The following is a 25438-nucleotide window of genomic DNA, read 5'->3' as shown; positions in this document are numbered from 1 at the left end:
CGGTAAAACCTAATCCTAATAAAGTAATAGCTTAAAGTACCTTCTAGAATGAGTAAACGTTCTAGAGGATAAGACCCTCTTTCCTCCATGGCTCAGAAACAAGAGTATCAAGGAACCGGCCGAGGGGACAGAGGACACACCTCTGCCCCTTTCCCTGGTCTGTTAACTTTCCTGCAGAATCTGGTGCTTCTGCCCAAAGTGAAACAGACTGAGCCTTCTGCCTCTTCAGCCGAACCCAGAGCCCAGCCACCGTGTGAGCCACACTCTGGCTAACACTCATCACTCTGACAAACGCCCGGCCCCGTCACCACTGATGGAACAGGGGTGGCAGCTGATGGCCACATACTCCCAAAGCTCTACACTGTAACGTACCAAAAATAAAAACTGAGAGAGCAGGAAAGAAGAGCCTCCCTTTTAAACGACCCGGCGCCCCAACTTCACTGTTCTCCACAAAGCAGTTATCACCTGTGCTGCAGAACACAGAGCAGCTGAGTCTCCACCAATTCCCCGTCCCCAAGTGGCGAGGAAGTTCGGCGTCTGTGGCAGTCGGTAGGTTCAAGCACATTTGCTACGCAACACACTGCAAACCTAGTCATTGCTTCTGATCTGGGAGATCTTCTTACCACCGCCAAGAATAGCTTGACTCTCAGTTTGTAAGACACGTTGAGATGAGAGTGGACAGTTAAGGTAGTTTCCCTTTTAGAGAGCGAGTTTCTAGAGAACACTGGTGGCAGGTGGGCACTTTCCCAAAATAAACTTCCCCTGATGTTCCCGCCTGCCGAGGCCTTCAAAGCCGCCGGCTGGGGGGACACGGCGTTCAGCCATCAGGTTAAAAGTTCCAACTCTGTCTGACGGCAGCCGTGCTTTTAGCGGATTGCGTCCACTGCCACGATCTTAGGTCAATTAACGAGACCTCAGTGTCACAAGCTACCAAAGGCAACGGGGTATGTTCAACTTGCCCATGAACTGACTGGCCAAACCAGGTAATCAATGAAAATCAATCCACTCACTGTACATAGTCGAAAAACTGCAAGATCTGGGACGTTACCTTGTCTTAGGGGATGTGGTTAGCCATTCTTCGTGTTTCTCAAATGTTATTAAATAAGCTGCAATTTCCTGCAACAGAAGAATAAAAAAATAATAACAACAATTAGCTCACATCGGCTCCTGAGAGGTAAGAAAGTTCTTGTTGCTTCCCAGCTGCTGCCTCCCTGGCGAGGCTGCCCCCCCCGCCCATCTCTGCTGGAAAACACTTGACTCGGATGGTGCTTCTATTTTGATTTCGTTAAGCCCTTTCCATTCAACCTGCCATACAATAATAATCAAAGCACTGGGTTTCAAAAGATGAGTCGGTGACAAGGACAAAGATATTTCTCTGTGGGAGCGAAACATCAGACACCATTTCAGATACTGAATGTCATTAATTTGAAGGAGGGACAAACACATGCCCAACAACAGGTCTGCACTCATACAAGGTCATCATTGGAAAGTTTCGTCTGCCTCCTTCCGAAGCCGTACTAATCTTTCATCATTGTCACGAGAGACGTCAGGTTCTCTCAGCTTGATTCCCACCCCCACCCCCAGCCCCGAGCCAAATCACACAAAGATTAAAAAGAAAAGATAAAGCCATATGCCAGAGAAAGAGAGAGAGAGGTTAACCTTTCCCTCTACTGATAACTTAATCTATTGAGCGGCGCTTCAGAGAGAAGAGCTATGTCAGCAGAGTTTAAGGCAAAGATGGAGAAAATGTGGGCACCTAAAGGTAAATTAAATATTTATAAACACAACAACATCACTGCAGATAGAATTACTGATTTATTAATAATTTCCATAAAAAGCCAGTGGGTGACATCAACATAAGTCATTGCTCTGGCTCTGGGGCATGATATGGCCCATTACTTCCAGCTCCAAACAGATCTGCTAACATGAAATTGGCAGGGATTGGAAGTTAAATTAAGGCTGGACTAGTACACATTTCCCTTGATCTTGGTGATGAGACAGCACGGAGCTGCGGCCCTCGACAATGAAAACATGCAGAGAGGGAGTCTTCATCTCGAATTTCTCTGCAGCCAGGGTTCCCAGAGGGCTCGTGATGATGCAACAGCCCAGCCAGCCAGAGGCTCGCACCCTTCCTCTGTAGTTAGCCTCCTCTGGGCCTGGATATAACGGGGCTGACACCTGTGACCAGAGATGCTAAACCCACCCTTGAAGAAAAAGAAAAGACTCAACAAAACTGTTAGCAGAGCAGGTTAAAGTAGAAAACGCCACCCACGGCATGCGGTTTGAAGGCCACAGACTCAGGTGGAGATCAGGGTCTCATAGATCATGGACATCAGCCACTACCACCAGGTGGCCAGTGACTGGTAACCCAGAGTCCACACCACCTCTCTCTGGAACCCTGGACCTTTCACCAAGCACCTGGGAAGTGGAAACCCATGGACAAAAGAGAGCTGCCTCATTGCCCGTGTTCCTGTCATTGAGGGCAGCTAAAGACACTGACCAACCAGCACGTGCTTCTCTCTCATCTCTGAGCCTGCTCTGTTTCATGCTCCATTTCCTCTCCTTAGAAAACACCTATGAGGCCTCACCAGAGCAAACACCACTCCCTTTGGCCCTCCTAACTATTCATGGCAGGGTCGGTTGCCCATCCCGTGCTCTCCCATGGCACCACACCATCCTCCATTGCATATGATTTATCGCTTGGCATCCTAATTACTTGTTTACTTGAATAGCATCCCCCACTGGATCATGAGCTCCTCAAGGGCAAGGAATATGTCATCACTGATGTATCCCCAGGACCTAACAGTGTCCTGACAAACGTTTATTAGGCAGATGGATGGACGGGTGGGGAGATGGGAGGGAAGGAAGAAGGAGGGGCATGATGGAAATAAACGTGCATGTAGAAGTGAGGACGTGTGTCTGTGTGCACAACTTCTGAGTGTGTTGTGTGTCTGTATGGGTTTATTACTAGGCGAAGCGATAGCTTAAAAACAGCAAAACGCAGCAGTTCCTAAGTGAACCTTTACCTGGCTTTAATTAGCTGCAAGCCACAGGAGGAAGGTGTGCTGTAGTTAAGCTATGGAAGCACACAGACCTGGCTTTGGGTGCTGGCTCTGACACTTGTTAGCTGTCTGATCTTGAGAACGTTGCTTACCCTGTAGAAGCAGTTTTCTGTGAAACTGAGGTAATACCACCTCATGAAGCAACAATTCTTAATACACTGACTAGCATATAGCAATGCCCCAGAACCACAGCTACCATTATTATCATCATAAGATCGACATGATGTGAGCTGCCCATCTAGAGGCCCCTGATGAGGTAGCAGGTACCAAAATGGTCCAGCTTGGAAGCTGCCAGCACTGCTGGACTTACCTTCATCGATGTACACCCTCCATCCTTCTCCACCCCCTATGCCCGCAGGAATGATAGCATCACAGGGACTGTTGAGAGTTAGTTGGAGCCGACCCCTCCATTTATCTATGGGTGTCCAGTTGGTTTCACAAAACACGGAGAGCAGACAGTGGCCGGAGTCAATGAATGGATAAATTGAACCGCTTATGAGCATCAGCCCAACTACCTGAATTTCAGAAAACTTGGCATCCAGAAAACTAGCCTGTGCCAACTGGAATACCCCTGGGATCCATGTCCCTACCCAGGACCATGCTGAGAGCTAAGTGCCCCCTACTGGCCCAGAAGGGATGGGGGCACGGTGCATCCCAACCACCTGGAGACTTACCACAGTGTTCCACAGACGCAGACACCCAAAGAAGACCTTCGTGAACATCTCTTGGCCAACACTCACCCCAATCCGGCAGCGCTGCCCCTACTGCTACTGTCCTTCAAAAAAATAAACTCCTTGGACCACTTATTGCCTTCAACATTTACTCTACAAATATTTACTGAGCATCTGTTGTGCACCAGTCAGTGAACAAGACCACTCTGAACCCTGCTCTTTAAAAAAAATATATTTATTTATTTATTTGTTTATTTATTTTGAAAGAAAGAGAGAGAGAACACAAGTTGAGGAGGGGCAGAGAGAGAGGGAAAGAGAGAATCCCAAGTAGGCTCTGCAGTATCAGCACAGAACCCAAGTTGGGGCTTAATCCTATGAACCAGGAGATCTCGACCTGAGCCAAAATCAACAGTCGGACGCTTAACCGACTGAGCCACCCAGGAGCCCCCTGAAGCCTACTCTTGAAGAACTCATGGTCAGGTAGATGACAGAGATAATTCAACATGATGGGGCAGCATCAGCACCATTACAGAGTCACCTGTCCAGTCAAGTCTGTAGCCAGACCCAGTGGGGGCTCCGTGTAGACCATCTCAGGTCTACTGAGCTGCTGTGCAAGCAAGCCAAGCCATAGGAAGTCACAGTGATTTATGAACTACCTTTGAGCACAGGCCACTGCTTCCTCCACCCCAAGACAACAGTACCTCCCACACAGAGCCCCTTGGTGGAGCATTCGTCCCACTTAAGGTTAGCCTTTCTGAGCAAAGGAAACTGAATGCCTAGACCCAGGTACTTGCCTCTGTGGTGCTCAAGTGGCCAGGCACTGGAGCTGAAGTCAGCCACCAACGAATGTCACCATGTTGCTGTCTGGCTTCCAGCTGGACTGGGCGTGTCTGAGTTACCTGTCTACTCCCAGTCCCATGCTGCCTAGTGGCATAGCCCATTTCCCTGGCCCAGGTCTTGGTCCACCTCATCACCAAATGGGAAGACCATGGGGGCAGACTTACTGTCCCAAAGCTAAGAACATCTTGGGGAAATGGATGTGCATATGCCAAAGAAGTGCACAGAATAGTAGGTGCTAAAGAGTGTAGAGCAAAGAAAGAACCATCAAAATTCAGAGTAAGGACAGTCAGCTTGGCCAGGGCAGGGGATGGTTTGGGGGGGAAACAGAGGCTTCTCATCAGTAGCATCGTTACTATCATCACAATGGCTAACATTAGTAGAATGATGTCTGAGGCCAGGTACTGCTCTAGGACTTTGTGGTGGAGAACCTTGCTTAACCTTCATAACAAACCATGGAGCAGGAACCATACCCATTTTATAGGTCAGAAAACTGAGGCACAGAGCAGTTAAGTGGCTTGCCCAAGATCACATGGCTAGTCTCTGTGGAACGAGAACCCAAACCAATGTGGAATGGTTCCAGAGCCTACACTCTCCACTGCTGTTCTGAATTTCTTACGATGTGCTCAGGAAAAAAGGAAGCCTGCATGCGGAGAGTCACCTTTTCTCTGACATGGTTTACAGCCTCCTGCTCCCCAATGACCTGAAGGCACTTCACAGCCCCACCACCCTTCGGAGGACCAGGGAAAGCCAGGCTGAACATCCATCAGTGGGATTCTCTCCTTCCAGCACGATCAGGTTCATTTCCACCCAAAAACCCTTGTATGATTCATGGGACCATCTATACTTCATTGACAGTGAGAATCCCTTATATTCAGACACTATTGACTTAAAATATCTTACAATGCAGAGAAAGCCAACAGGCAAGAAGAGAGACATTCGAAGCTGAGGAAAGAGGTTTAAAAAAAAAAAAGATCTTCAGCCCAACTATCTGGTCTTTCCCTCTTTCCCCAAAGCTCCATCAACCTAGGCAAGTGGAAACAGATACGGTCTACCTCATTTTTACAGAGCAGGAAACTAAGGCACAGAGAAGGGAAGCGACTTCCCCAAGGTCAACATCTGTGGCTGAGCCAAGCTGGGAACCAGGGCTCCTCACTCACGGTGCGTGCATGGTCTCGTTGGCTCTCAAACTCAAATATGGCCCAGGAAATTCATGGAGCACTCACCAAGAAGAGAGCTTGCCCCAGAGAAGTGAAAACAGGAGCTCAAACGAAATTGTATACGTGAATGTTCAAAGCAGCATTATGCACAATCACCAAAAGGTGGGAGGACCCCAACGTCCATCACAATATGGATGGATAAACAAAATGTGAGACGTCCACACCGCAGAAGGCTGTTCAGTCATAAAAAGGAATAAAGGTCTGATACACGGATGAACCTTGAAAACTTGCCGAGGGAAAGAAGCCAGGGGCAAAGGCCACATACTGTAGGATTCCATTGGTATTAAATGTTCAGGACAGACAGATCCATAGGATTGGCAGCTGCCAAGGGCTGGACGAAGAGAAGAATGAGGGGTGACTGCTACTGGGTATGCAGTTTCCTTTTGCAGGGACAAAGTCGCCCAGAACTAAATGGTGGTGAAGGTTACCCCAAACTGTGAATGTACTAAGTGCCACTAGGGGCTAAAAAAAAAAAAAAGAACAAGGGGTGCCTGGTGGCTCAGTCGGTCCGACTTCGGCCCAGGTCATGATCTCGAGGTTTGTGAATTCGAGCCCTGTGTCAGGCTCTGCTGACCACTCAGAGACTGGAAGCTGTTTCAGGTTCCGTGACTCCCTCTTGCTCTCTGCCCCTCCCCCACTCATGTTTTCTCTCTCTCTCTCTCTCTCTCTCTCTCTCTCTGTCTCTCTCTCTCTCTCTCTCTCAAAAATAAACATTAAAAAAATTGAAAAAAAGAAAAGATCAAGAAGAAGGGGCAGACATCCAGCGAGGTGTGGCACTGGAATGCAGAAGGTGCCAGCACCACTGCGGTGAACTTGCACCCACAGGCTTTCTCCAGCCTCCTGGCTCCCTTGGTGTCACCTTCTTCTTGGAGCCTCGGTGCTGCAGCATCACTGAGAAGAATGAGCCGGCTGTCAAGATGAGGGAGCTCACTGCAGGCTCCAAAGCAAAGACTGTCCAGCTTGCAGGTTTTAAATGTTCACTTTGTCCTTTGGACGTTCAAACAAAAGCTGCCGCCAAGGTGTGGCGTCCGTGTGTGGCAGAGGCTCGGGGAACAGGCTGCCATTGAGTCCCACGGGCCCCTGCGTCTGCCCGGCACCAGGTCCCGTCCCTGCAGACCGGGAAGGTGGGCGGGCCCCTCCCCTAAGCACTGACCCAGCCCCTTCCAGGGGGGCAGCGAGGGCGGGGCCCAGGGGTGGCAGAGCCCCGCACTTGGCGACACTGCCTCGTCCCCGCCGTGGGGTCGTGAATCTCCACCACCGAAGGCACGCTGACCACTCACCGTCCGATCACCAGGCAAGGTCAGGCCTGCCTGCCCCCCGGGGCTGATGGGGTCTGATGGAGGACCGCAAAGCCCCTCTCGGTGGCCAGCAGGCGGCGGTCACCCGCAGCGGCTTCCCTGAGATTGGCTCTTCTCGCCCTTCCCACCTCAGCCCCCGTGCCACCTGCCTGGCCCTGTTCACAGCCCACCTCCTCCAGGGAGTCCTCCTTGCTGCTTCACTCCAATGAACTCCAGCTTCCGTGACCTTCTCAGTAATGGCTCACCACTCCTGGCCTCCCAACACACAGTCCCTGCTGCTGCTCACATGTTCGCCCCTGGTGGTTCTCTCTTCCCAGCTTTGCAGCATCTAGGGAGGGTCTGAGTCTCAGCTCCGACCACACCTTAGGGTCCCAAACAATTCTGTATCCAGAGCCAACTGCAGACCTGGCGGCGGTGGGATGAAAGAATGCCCAGTCTCTTCTAAAGGATGCGGACAGAAAGAGCCCACATCGGAGCCATGGAGGTTGTGGAGGTGAAGGGACAAAGGCACAGGTGCCACGGAGGCTCGGGGGCCCTGTGAGCAGAGGCGCTACAGAAACGTTCCGCTCAGCGCAGAACACCACAGCCCGAGAGGCAGCCCCCGGCCAGGCCGCCAGCACCCCAACAGCCCTGTCCGCTAGAAACAGAACACGAGCCACAAAGGCGAGCGAGCCACGGGTGCGACTTCAAAATTCCCAGAGGCTACGTTTTCAAAAAAGCAGAAACAAACAGGAGAAATTAATTTTAATCATATATTTTGTCAACACGTTGTCCATTTTAACCCAGGAGCTCCAAATGATTATGATCTCGCCAATTTCGAGAAAGTAGTCACGAGCTACTTGGCACTCTTTTTCATACTGAGTTCTCAAGCTCTGGTGTGCATTTTCCACTACGGCCCAGCTCAGTTTGGAGCGACCATCTTTCAAGCACTCGAAGGCCACGTGCGGCTGCCACACTGGACATGCTGCCCCGGATACGGATATCAGAGGAATCTGCAAAAAACAATATGCCTCCTAAAGCCAGACCTGGAACCCGGGCGTGAATGCGGAGGCAGCCACAGCAAACACTTCCCCTGAAGCAGGGCTCGGCCCCACAGGCCCACCCCAGAGGTGAGGAGCCGTGTCCTGCCTCTGGCGTGCGTGGAAGCCGCATCTGCTGGGGAGACGACGTGGGATTCTCTGAGAGGCTGAATTCACTCCTTCTCTCGGCCCAAGCTGGCTGTTACTTCCATTCCCTCTCCAGAAGGAGCCTCCCTCCTGCTGCAGAGACCCCACAGAATCATCCAGCCCAGAGGAACCAGCCTCCCCTTCAACAATGTCGTGTGAAGCTGCCCTCAGATCTCCCGGGGACAGTCCGCCCTCGATCTGTCTTCAAGACACGGGTACAGTGTCTGGGAGAGAGTAGGGTCAGTCTCAAGGGGCCTTTGGTGCCTCTTGGGACAAATTAAATAGACAAAAACAACAAACTGTATCGAGATGTGGGTTTTTTTATACTCCCGAATCCAAGCAATAAAAATATCTGTGGTCTACATAATCTCAGATATTTTGCACACCAAAAAAATGAATCTTCAACCAAGGGATAATTTTTAAAGTTTGTTTTTTATGAGAGTTCTGCACAAGGGTTTTATCTGTAAGGGACCAAAGCTGGGGGGGGGGGGTGGGGGAGGGGAAGCCAGGACTCTCCTAGCAGCTGGCCCCAGCATCTGCTGGAGCCACAAAATGCAATTATATTACTCCCAAACGAGAAGTAAAAATATCTTGTTTCCAATACTCTTGGTTTTAAGACTCATACTTAATGTCCTCTGGGTATTTCAATGGTGCCAGATCTCTGTGTTATGTACTTTATTAGGGATGTGTGAATGTCATATTAATGACTTCTAACCAACATGTTTACAGTGGAGGCACATTTTCCCAGAACCCACTGCTCACTGCACTTCACAAAAAATAATTGGCCTTAATTTAAATAAATAACCATTCCGTAACCCCCTCCTAGGGGCATCTCTCACCTGCAGGGCACCCCATGCATAAAGCTGGTGGGTCTCCTTCTCCATGACAAATATTCTGACCCTGAGTCCAACAGTGCAATGCCTTTTCTCCATACATCCCTGTCCCCATCCACTGATGTACTTCCCAAGCACCCAGCTGGCCAAGCCAACTCCCTCTACAGGATGCTCTGGGTCCCTACCCACAAATCAAAAATACCACCCTGAATCATGCTTTCAAAATGACCAGCTCTTATAAACAACTAGCATATAGAATAATGGTATATATATATATATATATATATATATATATATATATATATATATATATATATTATGTATGAGTGGTAGCATAGCCCTACACTGACACTTTATGAGAAAGGTGGTGATTAAGATCTCAGGGATCCAAAGACATCTGGAGGACTTTCCACAAAATGGTAAGTAGCAATTCAGGATAAATTCCTAACATCCCAGACTTCTGCAATAAAGCCTGGACCAGTTGGCTGCCTTATTTAGATGTGGTAAAGCACGGTTATGGCCATCAAAGTGCCAATGCAAGGGGCACCTGGGTGACTCAGTCAGTTAAGTGTCCGACTTCAGCTTGGGTCATGATCTCGCAGTCCATGGGTTTGAGCCCCGCGTCGGGCTCTATGCTGACAGCTTGGAGCCTGGAGCCTGCTTCAGATTCTGTGTCTCCCTCCCTGCCTCTCTCTCTCTCTCTCTCTCTCTCTCAAAAAATGAGTAAACATTTTTAAAAAGTGCCAATCTGAGCAGAGACAATGAGCCATCATAAAAATATTCAGAGAAAGATTCGGTGTAGAAGCAATCCACCGAGTGTTTGATTAGTTTCATTGTCCACTCATTGGTTCAATCATTTGGTGAATCATTGAGCACCTACTATACACCAGGCACCACGCAAGGCCCTAATGATACAGACGTAGGAGTAATGATCCTGAGAAATACAGCTGGGAAGACAGGCGGGGCTGCAGGATCCAGGGCTACTGTGTGCCCACGACACAGACGGTGAGAACACACGAGCAGCACAGATCATGTGTCCATGCTGAGAAGAGAAATGGAGGTTTCGCCAAGGAGCTAACATGTAAACTGGGTCTTGAAGAATGATTAGGGGGCTGCCAGGCGGACATGGTAAAGGCGTGAGGGAAAGGAAACCACAAGTGCAAGAGCAGGGAGCTGGGAGAAGCACATGTGTTTGGGGAACTTGGATTAACGGGAAGTAGGGAGAATCTTCAGGGCGCAGGGAGCGACAGAAGCCAAAGCTGGAAGGGTAAGGAGGCACCAGACCGGGGGGGGGGGGGGGGGAATGAAGATGACCAGTGAACGGAGTTTTCTCCACAAGAGCCAGGGGAGCCGTTGAGAGCCTTCGTGCGCAGGGGAGGCACAAGGAGAGCACTCGGACGGTGCAGTGGCAGAGAGGACAGGCTGGGACCCTGAACTACAATGCGGGAGTGGAAAAGTGGAGCGAAGTTGAATGTTTTCAGAAGTGAAGTAAGTGGGCTTGAAAGCCAATTGGCTGGAGCAAACAAGGCAGGGAGGGCGTCTCCAAAGGACAGGAAGCCCCGAGAGAAGCGCCGGTGTGGATGCCCACGGAATTTGTTCCCGTTCGGTATATTTGCCGACACTCCAGGATGGGGAGGTGGCCATTGCCAGCTTCTCTTGAAAAATAAGATCTGGCTGCTCCGGGCCACGTTCCTGCAGCATCGCTGGTTGGAGCTGAGGAGCGGCTGCCCCTTTGGAAGGGCGAGAGCTCTCAGACGGCCGCCTTCCCCACCTGGCTGGCTCTCTCCGCTCACAACATCTGCTCGGACCTTGCAAGCACCTGACTTTGGGCCTCCTGCTCGGAGGTTTCTGGCATCGAAAATGAAGTGGATTGTGAGACATAAATCATCTAGGTTATCCAGAAACAAATACATTTCGAGCGATAGATTTTAGGAGAGAGATAGGCTGGCTAGAGCAGTCATTGCCCCTCAATACAATATTTGCTGATTAATCTGGACCCGAGATTGCCCCACCTTCTATTTCAATATTGTGCCAGTTGTCAATTGATTATCCTTTGGCTCCAACTGCACCCTTATTTGTCCTGCTTTATGACACTGACAATGGGCCCTGTAAACATTTCTCCTGGGCCAGCCTAGCGAAATGTTCAGCTTCGTCAATAGAGAGCATGAAGTCACCATGCAAGATGACCGTGGCAAGATGTCTCCCTTCTGGTCTCTGCCCTCTATCACTATGATTGTCAGCATCACTATTATTCACGGCAGGAGCCCAGGAGCCACGCGCAGGAGCCCCAGCGACACCCCACAGCGCCTTCCCTCGCTGGCAGCCTGCCGCTCTGGTCTTCCCAAAGCCCTCAAGCAACACCAAGTCACCTCTGCAGACCAGCTACAGCCTACACCATTAGCAGCCAGCATGTTCCTGTGTCGGCCGGGTGCTCTGAAAAGGTCTGAATTTCAGCCCATGGGGTGGAAGGAACTCTTCTAGTCCTTAGATTTTTTTATGGTCTACTCTTCCTCAACGCACAGGTAGTTGTCCCAGAAGCACCTGGCACTTCCACAATCCTCAGAATTGTCTTTATCCCTGTTGGTAGTCAATGACCCTTTCCTAGTTAACAATTCTTTCTATTAAATGTCCCCTGCTCGAATAACTAATGTGGTTTCTATGTCCTGACTGGACCCTGACTGACAAAAGAATCACCCACCTCCCTGAGGATACTGATAACCTCACTGCTGTGTCATCACAGAAGACATACTAAAAAGCATAGGGAAATGAAAAGACACCTAAAGGAGAAGAAGCATGTGTTGGGGGAAATATTCAAGTCCCGGTGAGAACTCTGTACCAAGTCTCCCAGACTCCAGCCACACAGTAGTTTGAAAGGCAATGGAATGATGTGTGCCCTTAAGTTGTGAAAATAGCTCATCCGCCTTTTGCAGAAGATAAGAGTTTCTTGCAGACTGGGAAAAAGTCGCTCTCCATCTCCCTCTGACTTTGTGATTTGGGTCAAGTGACTTGACATTTCCTCACCTGAACTATGGGACAACACAACCGCATTTCATGGTGTAATATATGCAGACTCTAAGTACACAGTAGATCACTGGTCTAAAATGTCTTTAATCGGCTCCACTGAGGTATAATTTACATACAGTAAAATGCAACTTATTTATTCATTCATTCATTCATTTTGGTAGAAATTCCTTCTGATGTTTTTCTATGGCAATATATTTTTTTAATTGAAGTTTAGTTGACATACAATGTTATATTAATTTCAGGTATGGAGTATAGCGATTCGACATTTATATACATTATGCAGTGCTCACCATGATAAGTTTATATAGTTACCACCTACCATCTAAAGTTATTACAATATTATTGACTATACTCCCTATGTTGTAACGTTTCATCCCTGTGACTTATTTATTTCATAACTGGAAGTCCTTACTTCTTAATCCCGTTCATCTACTTTGCCCTTCCTCCCCACACCTCTCCCCTTTGGCAACCACAAGTTTACTCTCTGGATTTGAGTATGTTTCTGTCTGTTTGTTTGTTTGTTTGTTTGTTCATTGGTTTCATTTCTTAGATTCCATATACAATCTTAGATTCCATATACAATCTCTTTGGTAAATTTCTCTTTGTATATGTACACATATACAAGTGTAATCATATGGTATTTGTCTTTCTCTGATTTATTTCACTTAGTATAGTAACCTCTAGGTCCATCCATGTGGTTGTAAATGGTGGTATTTCATTCTTTTTATGGCTGAGTAATATTCCACTATATATATTCACCATCTCTTCCTTATCCTTTCATCTATGGATGGACATATCCTGGCTATTGGATTGTTTCCATATCCTGGCTATTATAAATAGTACTGTGATAAATGTAGGGGTGCATATATCTTTTCTTATCAGTCTTTCTGTTTTCCTCAGGTCAATACCCGAAAGTGGAATGACTGGGTAATAGGGTACTTCTGTTTTTAACTTTTTGAGGAAGTTCCATAGCATTTTCCACAGCGGCTGCACCAATTTTCACTCCCACCAATGGTGCGTGAGGATTCTCTCTTGTCCACATCCTCGCCAACATTCGTTATTTCTTTTCTTCTTGATATTAGCCATTCTGACCGGTGTAAGGTAACATCTCGTTTCAGTTTTGATTTGCATTTCCGTGATGATGAGTGATGTTGAGCATCTTTTCGTGTGACTGTTGGTCATGGGTATGTTTTCTTTGAAAAAAATGTCTATTTGGGTGACCTCCATCCATTTCATGATCAGACCGTTTCAATTCATTTTAAATGTATGGTTCAATAAATGCTAACAAATATATTATGTATCTCCCACCACATTTAAGATAGAAAATGTTTCCGGCGCCATGAAATTTCTTTCATACCCCTTTTCAGTCCATCTCCATCACACCTCCAGCCTCAAAGCAACCATTGATCTGCCTTCTGTCATTAGAGATTAGTTTTGCCTGCTCTAGAATTCTATGTAAATGAAATCATATGGTATGTATTCTTTTCGTGTCTGGCTTCCTTCATTTGAGATAATGTTTCTGAGATTGATTCCTGTTGTGCGTATCAGTAGTAATCCATTCCTTTCTATTGCAAAATATTATTCCTCTGTATAGATTTGTCATAATTTGCCTATTCATTCAAATGTTGATGGACATTTGTGTTGTACCCATTTGTGAGCTGTTATGAATAAAAATTCATAAGGAATTAACATTCGTTTGCAAGTCTTTGTGTGGGCATGTGTCTCCATTTCTCTTTGGTAAAAACTTAGGGCATGGAATTGCTTGGTCATATGGTAAGTATGAAACTGCCAAACTGGTTCCCGAAGGGGTTGCTCTATTTTATATTTCCATCAGGAATGTGTGCAAATTAAAGCTGCTGCACCTCTGTGTCAACACTTGGCACCTTCCATGTTTCCAATTTTAGCCACTGGAAAGCATATATGGCTATCTCAGTGCAGTTTCAACTTGCTTTTGCCCAATAAATAATGATATGTAACATTTTTTTTTCATGTGCTTATTGACCCTGTGTATATTTTCTTTTGGAAAGTCTGTTTTAATTTTCGCCCAATTTTTAATAGCGTTGTGTGTCTTTTTATTGCTGAATTATAATGGTTCATTTTGTATTTTGGATAGGAGTCCTTCATAATAAGGTTTGTACACTATGAGTGTTTTCTTCCCATCTCTGGTCTACTTTTTCATTTCAAAGAGCAGAAGTTTTTAACTTGGGTAGTTCAATTTATCATTTTTTTCTTTTCTTGCTCACTTTAAGAAATCTGCGTCTACTCCAACTTGTCTGCTTTCTTTTGGGAATGTTTAGACTGTATTTAGTGTAATTATCAATGTGGTTGGGGCTAAATTTACAGCCATGCTATGTGCTTCCTGTTTGTTCCATTTGTTCTTTGTTCCTTTTTCCTCTTTTTTTTTTTTTTTTTTTTTTTTGCCTTCTGTTGGATTAACGGATTTTTTTTTTTTTTTAGTATTCCATTTTATCTCCATATTGTCTTATTAGGTTTGCCTCTGTTTCATTTGTGGTTGCTCTATGATTTACGTTATGCATCTTTAACTTAACAGAATCTACCTTCAAATAACACTAGATATACTCATGTAAATTGCAAACCTAAACAGTGTACTTCCACTTTGCCCCTTCTTTCATTCTTGGTATTGTCCGCTGTCATAAACTTTACTTCCAGATACGTTCTAGACCCCCAATGCAGTGATTTGAACAATTGATTACCTCTTAAAGAAATTAATAGTGAAGAAAAATAGCTTCTATTTACCTACACGGTTTACCATTTTTAGCACTCCATGTTGTTTTGTATAGCTCCAAGTGTTCACCTGCTGTCATCCTTCCTCACATGACCTTCTTTTAACATTTCTTACAGGTCTGCAAGCAATGAATTCTCTGATGTGCCTGAGTCTGTGTGTGTGTGCGCATCCGTGTGTGTGTGTGTGTGTGTGTGTGTGTGTGTGTGTGTGTGTCTACTGGAAAGCATCTTTAGTTCACTTTCTTTTTTTAAGGATAGTTTCAATGAATATAGCATTCCAGGCTGACAGGTCTTTTTCTCTTCCAGCACATAAGAGATTTTACTCTACTGTCTTCTGGTTTGCATGGTTTCTGATGAGAAATCTGCATAAATTCTTATTTTTGTCTACTGTAATGGGTCTTCCCCCAGCCTCTGGTTGACTTTAAGATTTCCTCTTTATCACTGATTTGAAGCAATTTGATTACAGTGTGCCTTGCTGCGGTTTTCTTTGTATTTATCTTGTTTGGGGTGGGTTGAGCTTCTTGGATCACTGGGTTTATAATTTTCACCAAATTTGGAAAACTGTCAGCTGTTACATCTTTAAATAAAGAGTGTTAGGCTTTGCTCTGACAGGCATTTGAGTTACTTGTACATCAACCTGATCCTCTGAAGACTTACTCTTAATCTTAGGTGGGTCTACAGGACCTCTTACTCTAGAAATGTCTTAGCCCCACTATTATTTTTTTCCCTTCTGTACTACATGTCCCATTTGCCCAATTTAGCTGGTCAGAATTTGAACACCTCCCAGTCCTGTGTGAGCTCTGGGAATTTTTCATCTTATAGCCTTAGGTGCTATTAGCTCAACCTTGTGGAATTCCAACAGTTCAATATCCAGTAGAAACTTCCAGAAGACCCATGCAGATTTCTGGAGCACTTTCTCCATAAGGTTTTTCTCCTCTGTGACATTCTACTTTCTGATATCTGGCCATCTCAATCTCCCCAAACTCTGATATGTGTCTCCTCAACTCAGCAAGATGCATATACCCTGCTTGGGATAACCTCCCTCAAACCACATTTGAAATGCCTCCAAGCAGAAATGCCAAGTGGTTGCAGGACTAATAATATCCTCTCGGGAACCAAAGTCCTACCCTGACTATTGCGTAACATCTGAAAATATGATTCCATATATTTTGTCCAGTTTTATATTGTTTATGGCAAGAGGACAAGTCTGCTCCCAGTTACTCCATCATGGACAGCAGCAAAAGTCTTGCCATGAATTTTTAGATTTTTAGATTTTCACTTTATTCTTTGAGATAGCAGCAATCTTTGAATAAAGGACATAGGCAGGGTTCAAACTTCAAGGGTACCATTGTTGCCTCAGAGAGACATTACCCTAAAGGCTATGGGGACCCGGGCTTTCTCCAATATCAAAAAGTGGGAGGGAAAGATAATGTCCAGGAACAACTGAATCCTGATTCTGTTTTAACAGCACCCACCCTACACTTCTACCCTTGGATGAAGATATAGACTTGCTGATCTGACAGATTCAGTTCAAGAATCAGAAGAGCCTAAAAGAGCACAGATTGTTGTTATAAGTCCTTCCAGAATAGTGATATAAACCTGAATATAAAACAGAAGCAGTGTTGCAAGAATTTGGCTTCTTTTTCAACCTTGGCAGGATTCTATCTGCACAGAAAGTGTCACTGACAGCCACACACTGCCAACTCCCATTAAGAACTAGGGACAAGGGACAAGCTATGTAAAAATATCCTGCATCTGCTGGTCTCTGTGTAGCCACCTCTCTTTAAGATAAATTCTGAATCCCTAGCTATGAAAATCAGGAATTTATATCATGGTATGTATATGTGCGTGCGTGCGTGCATGCGTGTGTGTGTTCTCTTCCTACCAATAAATAACCCTACTCACAGCACTAAAATATCTACCTCTGCTCCAACATTAACCAATAGAGCCCTTTGAAAATGGGTCTTAAATCATTCAAAAGAGTCAGAAAAGGATGTGAAGGTAGCAGACAATGGTTCCAGTGCCTATAGGGACAGAGTAGAGGTGAGCATTTTGACTTGCTCTTGGCCCTTTCTGCCTCCAAGCAAAGCAGAGCCACTTAACGCTGAACAACTAAATTTCCTTGCAGAACAAACACTAACACTCATCCTAACCCCTCCCCCACCCCAAATCCAATAAAACTAATAAAAACAGAAGCAAGCCATCTTAAAATTAACACATCCAAGATACAAGCAGAAACCATTGATCAAACCCTCCTATCTTCCCTCACAGCCGACAGTTCCAGAGCAGCCCTAACACCCCATAATGGAATCCCATTATCTACAAAGGAAACTCGTTCCAGAAGAGAGCCACAAACAAAGAGAGAATCAAAGGAGGCAGGCAAAGGGGGAGACTCCAGCGCTCGCCTCTGCTCCCATAGGAGGGGTATGACACTCAAGCTGAGAGAGCCATTAGAACTGCAGCAAGGAGGAGGCACTTGCCGTAAGTTACAGAACTGAGAAGGAAATTAAGGAAGAGTCCAGTGGGGAAGGAAGGCTTGAGAGCCTACTTCTTTCCATCTGTGCAAAAGCAAAACAAGCTCATTTCATGTAGGAAGCAAATTGAGTCAACAAATATCTGTCCTTAAACTCCAGAATCGCCTGAATTTGGAAAATACAGGGATTTCAGCTAAAGGAGGGAGCAAGTAAGATTAATTAGCAAATGCCTCAAATCCTTAATTCACACTTCAAACAAACAAGTTAATTGTGTAGCTAACAGAGTGTGACTTGATTATAGGCCACTGGTGGCCATTAATAGATGAAAGGTGTTTGGATTTCAATAGTGTTTGGATTTCATAACCCGCCTTCATAAAAGAAGTTAAGCTTAGTCACCACCTCCATTTGCTAACACCTGTGATCATGAATCCCACATGGAAAACAAGCACCCCAGCTTTGAGCTTTTGGAATTGAAGAGTAAACAGGAGGAGAATTCATGAATTTTCTAGAGGTAATTGTTCTACTCTGCTTTGAAGAGCAGTTGAGTCTGGTCTCGGAAGACGTTAATACATGCATGAACATAGCCTCCCTGGCTGACACTCAACCCAAAAGGCCCACTGCTACGCTGCTTCAGCAGGAATCCCTTTGGGAAAGCAGAGCAGGACCAGGCTCCGACCTGCAGATATTACCAATCAATCATGCAGACTTTATTCCCAAAGGCACGAGCATAGGTCCACATAAGGCCTTAATTAAAACTACAAATGGAAATGGAATCCAAAAACTGACCATTGACAAGTCTGGATCAGGCTTCCCTTTGACCAAGTGGGCCCTACCTTCAGAACCTCAGATTGCTTTCAAAGGAAAAAAGAGATCTTCCCCTTGTCTTGTTTCTTGACAATATCAAGCAGTAAGACGAACGATAAGGAGTCCAAAAGCATCATATTGTGTCATTTGAAGAGCAGTATGAGCCGTAGGGCAGAAAACACGGTCAATCAAATGTATCTTTCTGAGGAGCCTGTGATGTGATGATGCACATAATGTCAAAGTTTTATTAAAAGGGAGCTTACTTTTCAAAGGGTCATAATATGGCAATATCGGGAAAAGGACTGAAATCGCCGTTTTTTGTGGTCACATGAAAAGGAAAAGGATTCCAGTAAAGGGAGGCCTTCACTGTCCAATGTGATAATGGTCTACAAAGTCATTCCCAGTGGGTCTGAAGCCAGATGCACCCCCAAGGGATCAGCCTTGATGCAATATTTTTATCTTTATTTGTTGAGCTCCATTAATTCCTTGGAAATCTGGGTCAGTCATTATGGGGGGTAGAAGCCATGGAGAAGACCTAGGCCCTCTCTTCAAAAAGCTTATGATCTTGGGGCACCTGGGTGGCTTAGTCAGTTAAGTGTCTGACTTCAGCTCAGGTCATGATCTCGTGGTTCACAGGTTCGAGTCCCATGTCAGGCTCTGTGCTGACAGCTCAGAGCCCGGAGCCTGCTTTGTGGATTCATGGATTCTGTGTTTCCCTCTCTCTCTGCCCCTCCGCTGCTCGTTCGTTCTCTCTCTCTCTCTCTCTCTCTCTCTCTCTCTCTCTCAAAAATAAATAAAACATTAAACAAACAAACAAACAAACAAAGCTTATGATCTTGAAAGTCTAGAAACCTACACAGAAAGTGGTGTGGGACTCTGAGACCACTAAGATCCAAAGTGGGCTATGGGAAGTCCAGAAAGAGGCAAGTCAACACAAGCTGGAGGAGTCAGAATAAAAAACCAAGATGGGATGGCAGGGAAAGGAGAGTAAAGGGCTGCTGTCCTTGGTTCTGAACCAACCTTGTGTTTCAGGACAGCAATGTCTTATTGCATGTCATAAAACATTAACCCATTAGTGAGTTCTAGATCAATCTACGGTCGGAACAAATATTTCTTTGGAATGGAATGGAATGGAATGGATGGAATGGAATGGAATGGAATGGAATGGAATGGAATGGATGGAATGGAATGGAATGGAATGGAATGGAATGGAATGGAATGGAATGGAATGGAATAAAGTAGAGTGGAATGGAATGAAGTAGAGTGGAATGGAATGGAATGGATGGAATGGAATGGAATGGAGTGAAGTAGAGTGGAATGGATGGAATGGAGTGAAATGGAATGGAATGGAGTAAAGTGGAGTGGAGTGAAGTAGAATAGAATCCTACGGAGTACAGCAGAATGGAATGGATGGAGCGGAGTAGAGGGGAATGGAATGAAAAATATCAGAGTATACCACAGGTAGCTTTGTTCCTTAAAACTTCTGTTCAGGCATTTCATCACAAATGAATGTGTGTGTGTGTGTGTGTGTGTGTGTGTGTGTGTGTGTGTGTTCTGGGTCATGACATGAAATGTATTTCCGGATGTCAAGGACAAACTTGGGAAATCACTGCTCTAGGGTACAGTTGTTTCTTTGCATTCTTGAACATGAAGCTCCTGTCCCCAGGAATTCTGATGGAAGCTGCAACTAAGAAGCAGTGTTAGAAAAGAACACGGGATGCAAATCAAGAGAAAGAAAGAAATAGAAGACCACAAGTACTAAGAGATTTGAAGGGAAAGGAAGGGGAAAGACTTTTGATGTTTTCACATGAGTTACCCAAATTGCTGGGATTGCTAAAGTAGAAGGCATGTCTCCCACCTCTACACTTCAGGGGTTTCAAAAAGAAGGCAGCTGCATGGCGAACACAGCAACACTGGCTGTTTCACTGTCAGCTCCCTCATCTGTGGCCCTTACACTCAACAAAAGGCTTTAGCTCAGCATTAAAGGCTTTACTGTAAACTGGGAACAATGGTTGTACCTGTGTCAGAAGGTGGCGATGAGGATTGAATGAGTTGATTTATGCCAAATACTTAAAACCAAGCCTGGAATCCAATATAAGGGTTAACTATTATTATCACTTACTTTGATATATGTTTAAGGTTGTAAACTCAAAGATTTCATACTACACAGCCATTAAAAACATGCATGAGAATTTAATGCCTAAAATACAATATTGAGGAGAAAAACCAAGGAACAAAGCTATGTAACGGTATACAATTTCAGATGTGTTTTACACATTAAGCACTATAACAATCTCAATTATGTTTTAAAAGAGTTCATAAAATATTGGAAGAAAAATTACTAAAATGCTAACAGCAGTTGGATTTGGGTGTAAGGTCTTAGATAAAATTCTCTTTTGTACATTTCCTTCAACTTTCCAATTTTTTCTACAATTAGTATGTGTTTTTTATAATCAGAAAAGAAAAACCTATACTTCAGAGACTCTAGCTCAGAGTCCAAATGGCTTTCATCTTAAAATGTGCCATTCTGCAAAGCAGGCGATAAAACAGAATATAGGAGTGAGCAAAGCAACACGTTCCATTTCACGCAGGTAAGCCAACCACTTAGCAAGACTAAGGCGCTCCTGACTTTATGATCTTCCTGTGACACTTCACAACTGCTGAAAATGGGGAATTTCCTGAACTTTTGATTTCCGCCCAACCCCAAGAGGGCAAAGTAACAGAGATTATCTGAAACAATCTCGGATGCAGACACACCAGCTAGAGTCCCCCTGCCCACACCTCAGCCACGGAGGCCTGGTAATGGCACTTGCAAACATCCAGGAGCCCTACCACGTGCCAAGCACTGGGAGTCCGACAACACCTCCTTTAATCTTTCTCAACAGCTCTATGATGCAGGTATTACCATTGTCCCTTCTTACAGACAAGGAAGCTGAAATTTTTGAAAAGCAGCATTACCGTTTCATCCTATGCTTCCCTTCAGGGCAGACTCTCTTTAAAGAGTGTCCAGACTAGCTGCTTCCCACTTCTCTCCTCTCACCCTTTCTTAGGCCCGCTCCCATCACGGCTTCCGCCCACCATTCTACCAAGACAGCACTCATCACCAATGGCTTCCACCCTGCCCAAGCCAGTGGTAATTCTGAGCCTTCTCACTTGCCCAATCAGCTCCTTCCTTGTGGAAACACTCTCTTCACTCAGTCTCTCAGACCACATCTCTCTCTCTCTCTTGGTCTTTCTTCTGCTTCTCTGGCTCTTAGTCTCAATATTGTTCACCCGTTCCTCCTCATCCTGCCCTCTAAATGCTGAAATGCTCCACAGTTCAGTCCCTGGACCTCTCATCCATCTCCCCCCGCCCCCTGCCCCTGTCACCTGATGGTGATGTCACTCAGCTCCAAACATCATTTCCACATTGACTATCTATCCCAAAATTTATACTTTCAGTCTGGACTTCTACCCTGAACTCCAGACTCATATATCCAGCTGCCTATTAAATAACTCCACCTGAATACCTGTTAGGTGTATTAAACTTCACATGCCTCACACGTGAACTCTTGAACGCCCCTCCCCACCCACACAAAAACTTCCTTCTCTCATAGTTTCCCCATCTCTTCCAGCAGCTCCAGAAAAAACACCTGAGAGCCCTCCTTGTCACTTCTGCTCACAAATCCACGTGCAAATGTTCATTCTACTTTCAAAACATGTCCAAAAACCAACACTTCTCTCACCTTCCTTGGTTCCAGCTGCCAGCACCTCCCACCGGAGGACAACAATAGCCTCTTAGCTGGTCTCTTGGTTTATACCAATGAAGGGCTTCCTTTAAGATGGCTCCCACTTCACTCAGAGACAAAGCCAAGGTCCTGACATCAGTCAACCAGCCCTGCATGATCCGGCCCCACTCCCTCTCTGATCTATTCCCTACCACTCTGCTGCAGCCATGCTGCTCCCTCACTACTTCCTGGACAGATCAGCATGCTCCTGCCCCAGGGCCTTTGCATTTGCATTTCCCTGAACCTAGAGGAGACCCTTCTCTCAGAATTCCACTGGGTTCATTTCCTCATTTCCTCTGGGTCTCAACCCAAATGTCCCCTCATCAGTAAGGCCTTCCCTAATCACTATATAAAATAGCAACATCCCATTATGCACTCCTTGTCCTCCTCACCCATGTGACTTCTTCCCATGGTATATATTCCCAACTGATCTTCTGCAATATACTATGCATGCTACTATACTGTCTTTTTCATTGTCCCTCTCTGATCCTTAATACCACCCCCACTCAAATGCAGAGATTTTCTCCATTTTGATCACAGCTCCTAGAACACGCTTGACCCAGATTCAATAAATATTTATTGAATGAACAAGCAAACAAACAAATAAGCCTGTTCAAAGCCATCTGGCTAATAAATTCTGGTAGCAGGTTTCAGACCTTGACCTTGTGTCTCCAGAGCCCACACACATCCCATCTACATTCTCCTGCCCCTGGTTGCCAAGACATGTTGCCTGACAACCTTGCAAAGTCAGAAACATCCAACCAGGATGCAGCCAGGGAGAAAGTCGGTGTGAGCCCCCATGTGGCTAATAGGACCAAATACTTGAAATAAGAGATTTGTACTAGAAAATTTAGGACACGTGATCATGACATTCATACCGTGCAACGTGTAATGCAGTGTGGATGAGTTCAGTGTTGACAGAGTGGTCAGGGAGCTGATCCCCAGGTAGACCAGACTGCATACAAAGCCCCGGCAAGTATGTAACAAGGATTTACCCTCGACCTCGAGAAAGCTCAGAAGGCGCAAGGCAGATGGGCCAGCACAAGTCCATCTTGACCACCAGAGAAACAGCCCAAAACCCTGATCCTACCAACAGATCCACAAGCCTCAGTTTCATCCCCCAGAGACTGCATTGACCGTCACCTCCAAACTCACTGCTCATTTAATGACGACCCCAGGCAGGATGATACGTATAGGGTATTTGCACCACATTACGTCCCAAATCCTTTGCTTTAATTGGTCCTAGGCACTTCCACTTTTAGAGCTTCTGTCACTTATTGGGCTTAAAAAGTCAATCTCTGCATAATCCAATAGGAGCCCAGAGAATAGATAAGATAGTGAGACCAGTCTACAGCATTTGTGTTTAATGGTTACATATTAATTGGCTTTTTTTTTAAGTGTGTAAATCGGTCCATTTTCAGTCTTTGTAATATGTTCGTTCTCATTAATGGAGGAGGAAGACTCATCAACAGCTCTACACTACACATCACCTTATAAAACTATAGTCCGTTTATTTTTAAAAAATAAAATAGATTCATCACGATTTGAAATACAGAAAGTCATTAAAATAATAATTAAAAACACGACTACAAGCACAATAAAAGTTCCATGATAATAAACCACATTTTAATGTATACTAATTCTCCTAATGATTTACTCTCTACATCTTACAGGGTCAAATCAATGTCTGTACCAAAAAAAAAAAAAAAATTCAATTAAATTCTATTCACTGTATCTTTCAAGTGAGTCTATTGTTTGCTTTGTTTCCTATCAGACCATTTGTCAGTTGTTCTAGCCCAAGATTACAAATAGGAGGGACACGGCCCCATCAAGGTCAGCAGAGACACGTCCAAATCCTACCCAATCCACCTTCGCCAACTCCTGTTCATCTGTCATTGGTGACCTTGCTCGAAGAGGGGAAAGGAAGGGGGGCACCATCCCACCCCACACTCCTGCACGAGCCATGGGCCTGTGGGCTCTGACTGACGTGCCTCCCTTCTCGTGCTCAGCCAGCCCAGGTGCCTCTGTGTGGGAGCACGAGTCACTCTGGCCAGAGCCTGGAGCTCGGACTGTCCCTCTAAACCTCCTCTTGTCCAGAAACACACACACCAGGCAGTCCTCCCCTTCTGAGGTGCGTCTCACCTGGGTGCTCAGAGCCAAAGAAAGCACATCTGCTCCCCATTCTCTTGCACCAAAGCAAGTTACTTACCAAGTCTTTGCCGTGCCTGAGTGATTTTTCTGGAATTAAAACACACACAGACACAGACGATTTCTGTGTTTGGGGTACAAAATGGCATGAGGGTGGAGGCGACGGGGGGAAGACACTTCTCCTTGTCCTCCTCCTGCCACCAACAGAGAGTGCCACTGCCCAGTGATGGATGCACTGGGGCCAGCGTAGAGACAGGGGTCTGGGCCCAGGCCTGGGTCTGTGCTGACCACTGCTTTGGTGGCCACCCCTGGCGCTCACTAGGTGTGATCTGAACATCAGAGATAAAGCCAGGTTCTCAAAAGGCATCTGCTGTGCAAAGCCCAAGGAAAGGGAAATGAAGGACCCCAGAGGCTCCCTCTAGAGCCACAGGGAGCCAGCAGTGACCGGACTCACACCCACGTCTCAAGTGAGGGAAACCACGTCACTGAATGAAAATTATTTACTTCAGAACCCAACATGGTTTAAAGAGGAAGCTGAAATAAGGCCAGGAGTGGCTACTTAATATCCGTGCTCTTTCACGAAAGCCTAGAAAATCTGGCGCAACACATACATCTCCCTTCCAGAAGCTTCCTGGCCGTGACATCAGAGAGCCCGCGGAGCCTTCGTGAGAATCCCCCCCATGTGAGCCGCACTGATTCTGCTCTTCCTTTTTGTTGACACAGGAAGCAGTGCGCCTGCAGCCCCTGAAGCTGTCACACCCCGGAGCTGGAGGTTCCAGACGCTTCCAGGCGCTTCCAGGCCCCGCCTGCAGCACAGCCCTCTTCCTCCAGAGAGCAAAAGGCACATCCTCCCAGGGAGCCGCGCTCCGGCCCCAAGGAGCAAGAGCGTCACAAGAGGATGAAGGAGCAAGACCGGGGGAGGCCGGGAAGCGAGCAGGAAGCGGCAGAGGCTCTCATTAAGCAAGACGGCCTCACGCTGGCGCGAGGCTTTATAAGTCTCAGCTGCACGATGCTTTTTAAAATATAGGTGCAATTTGGGCCTGTGGTTAATACTGTTTAATTTTATTTTGTACCGTGTGATATCTTCCCAAGCTGGGCCCAGAGTAAGTCTGGAGTCTCACTCAGCTCCAGACGTGGCTGGCCTGGCAAATCCACCTGGTCCGGCAGCCGCGTGCGAGTGCCCGGCCGCCGGCCCCTTTCCCTGCGTCCCCAGCAACACTGCTGGCCGGGCTCTCCTTGGCTGCTCCCCCCGGCCACCGGTGCACGATCTATCCTCCTGGCTGGCCCGTGAGCCGGTTCATTTGTTTGCGCCTTCGACAACTATTTATTGCCTCCTTACTCTGTGCCAGGCAGTCTGCGTCCAATTTTTGGTTGGGAAAATATGGTCCC

At 46.2% G+C, this 25438-nt stretch overlaps 1 protein-coding gene across 7 annotated transcripts in view; it reads right to left on the bottom strand.

Annotated features, from left to right (window-relative positions):
- CAMTA1 (calmodulin binding transcription activator 1) overlaps window positions 1–25438 on the bottom strand; it is an 829903-nt gene that overhangs the window by 564642 nt on the left and 239823 nt on the right. For all 7 annotated transcript variants that reach the window (XM_086715554.1, XM_086715556.1, XM_086715555.1 and 4 more), the window contains one exon: window positions 1049–1116. In XM_086715554.1, coding sequence (XP_086571680.1) covers window positions 1049–1116 — 68 coding nt within the window. The remainder of the gene's footprint in view (window positions 1–1048; window positions 1117–25438) is intronic.

This window comes from Puma concolor, chromosome C1 (assembly GCF_028749965.1).
Source record: "Puma concolor isolate L17-30 chromosome C1, mPumCon1.1.hap2, whole genome shotgun sequence".
Lineage (NCBI taxonomy): Eukaryota > Metazoa > Chordata > Mammalia > Carnivora > Felidae > Puma > Puma concolor.
The sequence above is the reverse complement of the archived record's forward strand: the minus strand, read 5'-3'. Positions and strand labels throughout refer to the sequence as shown.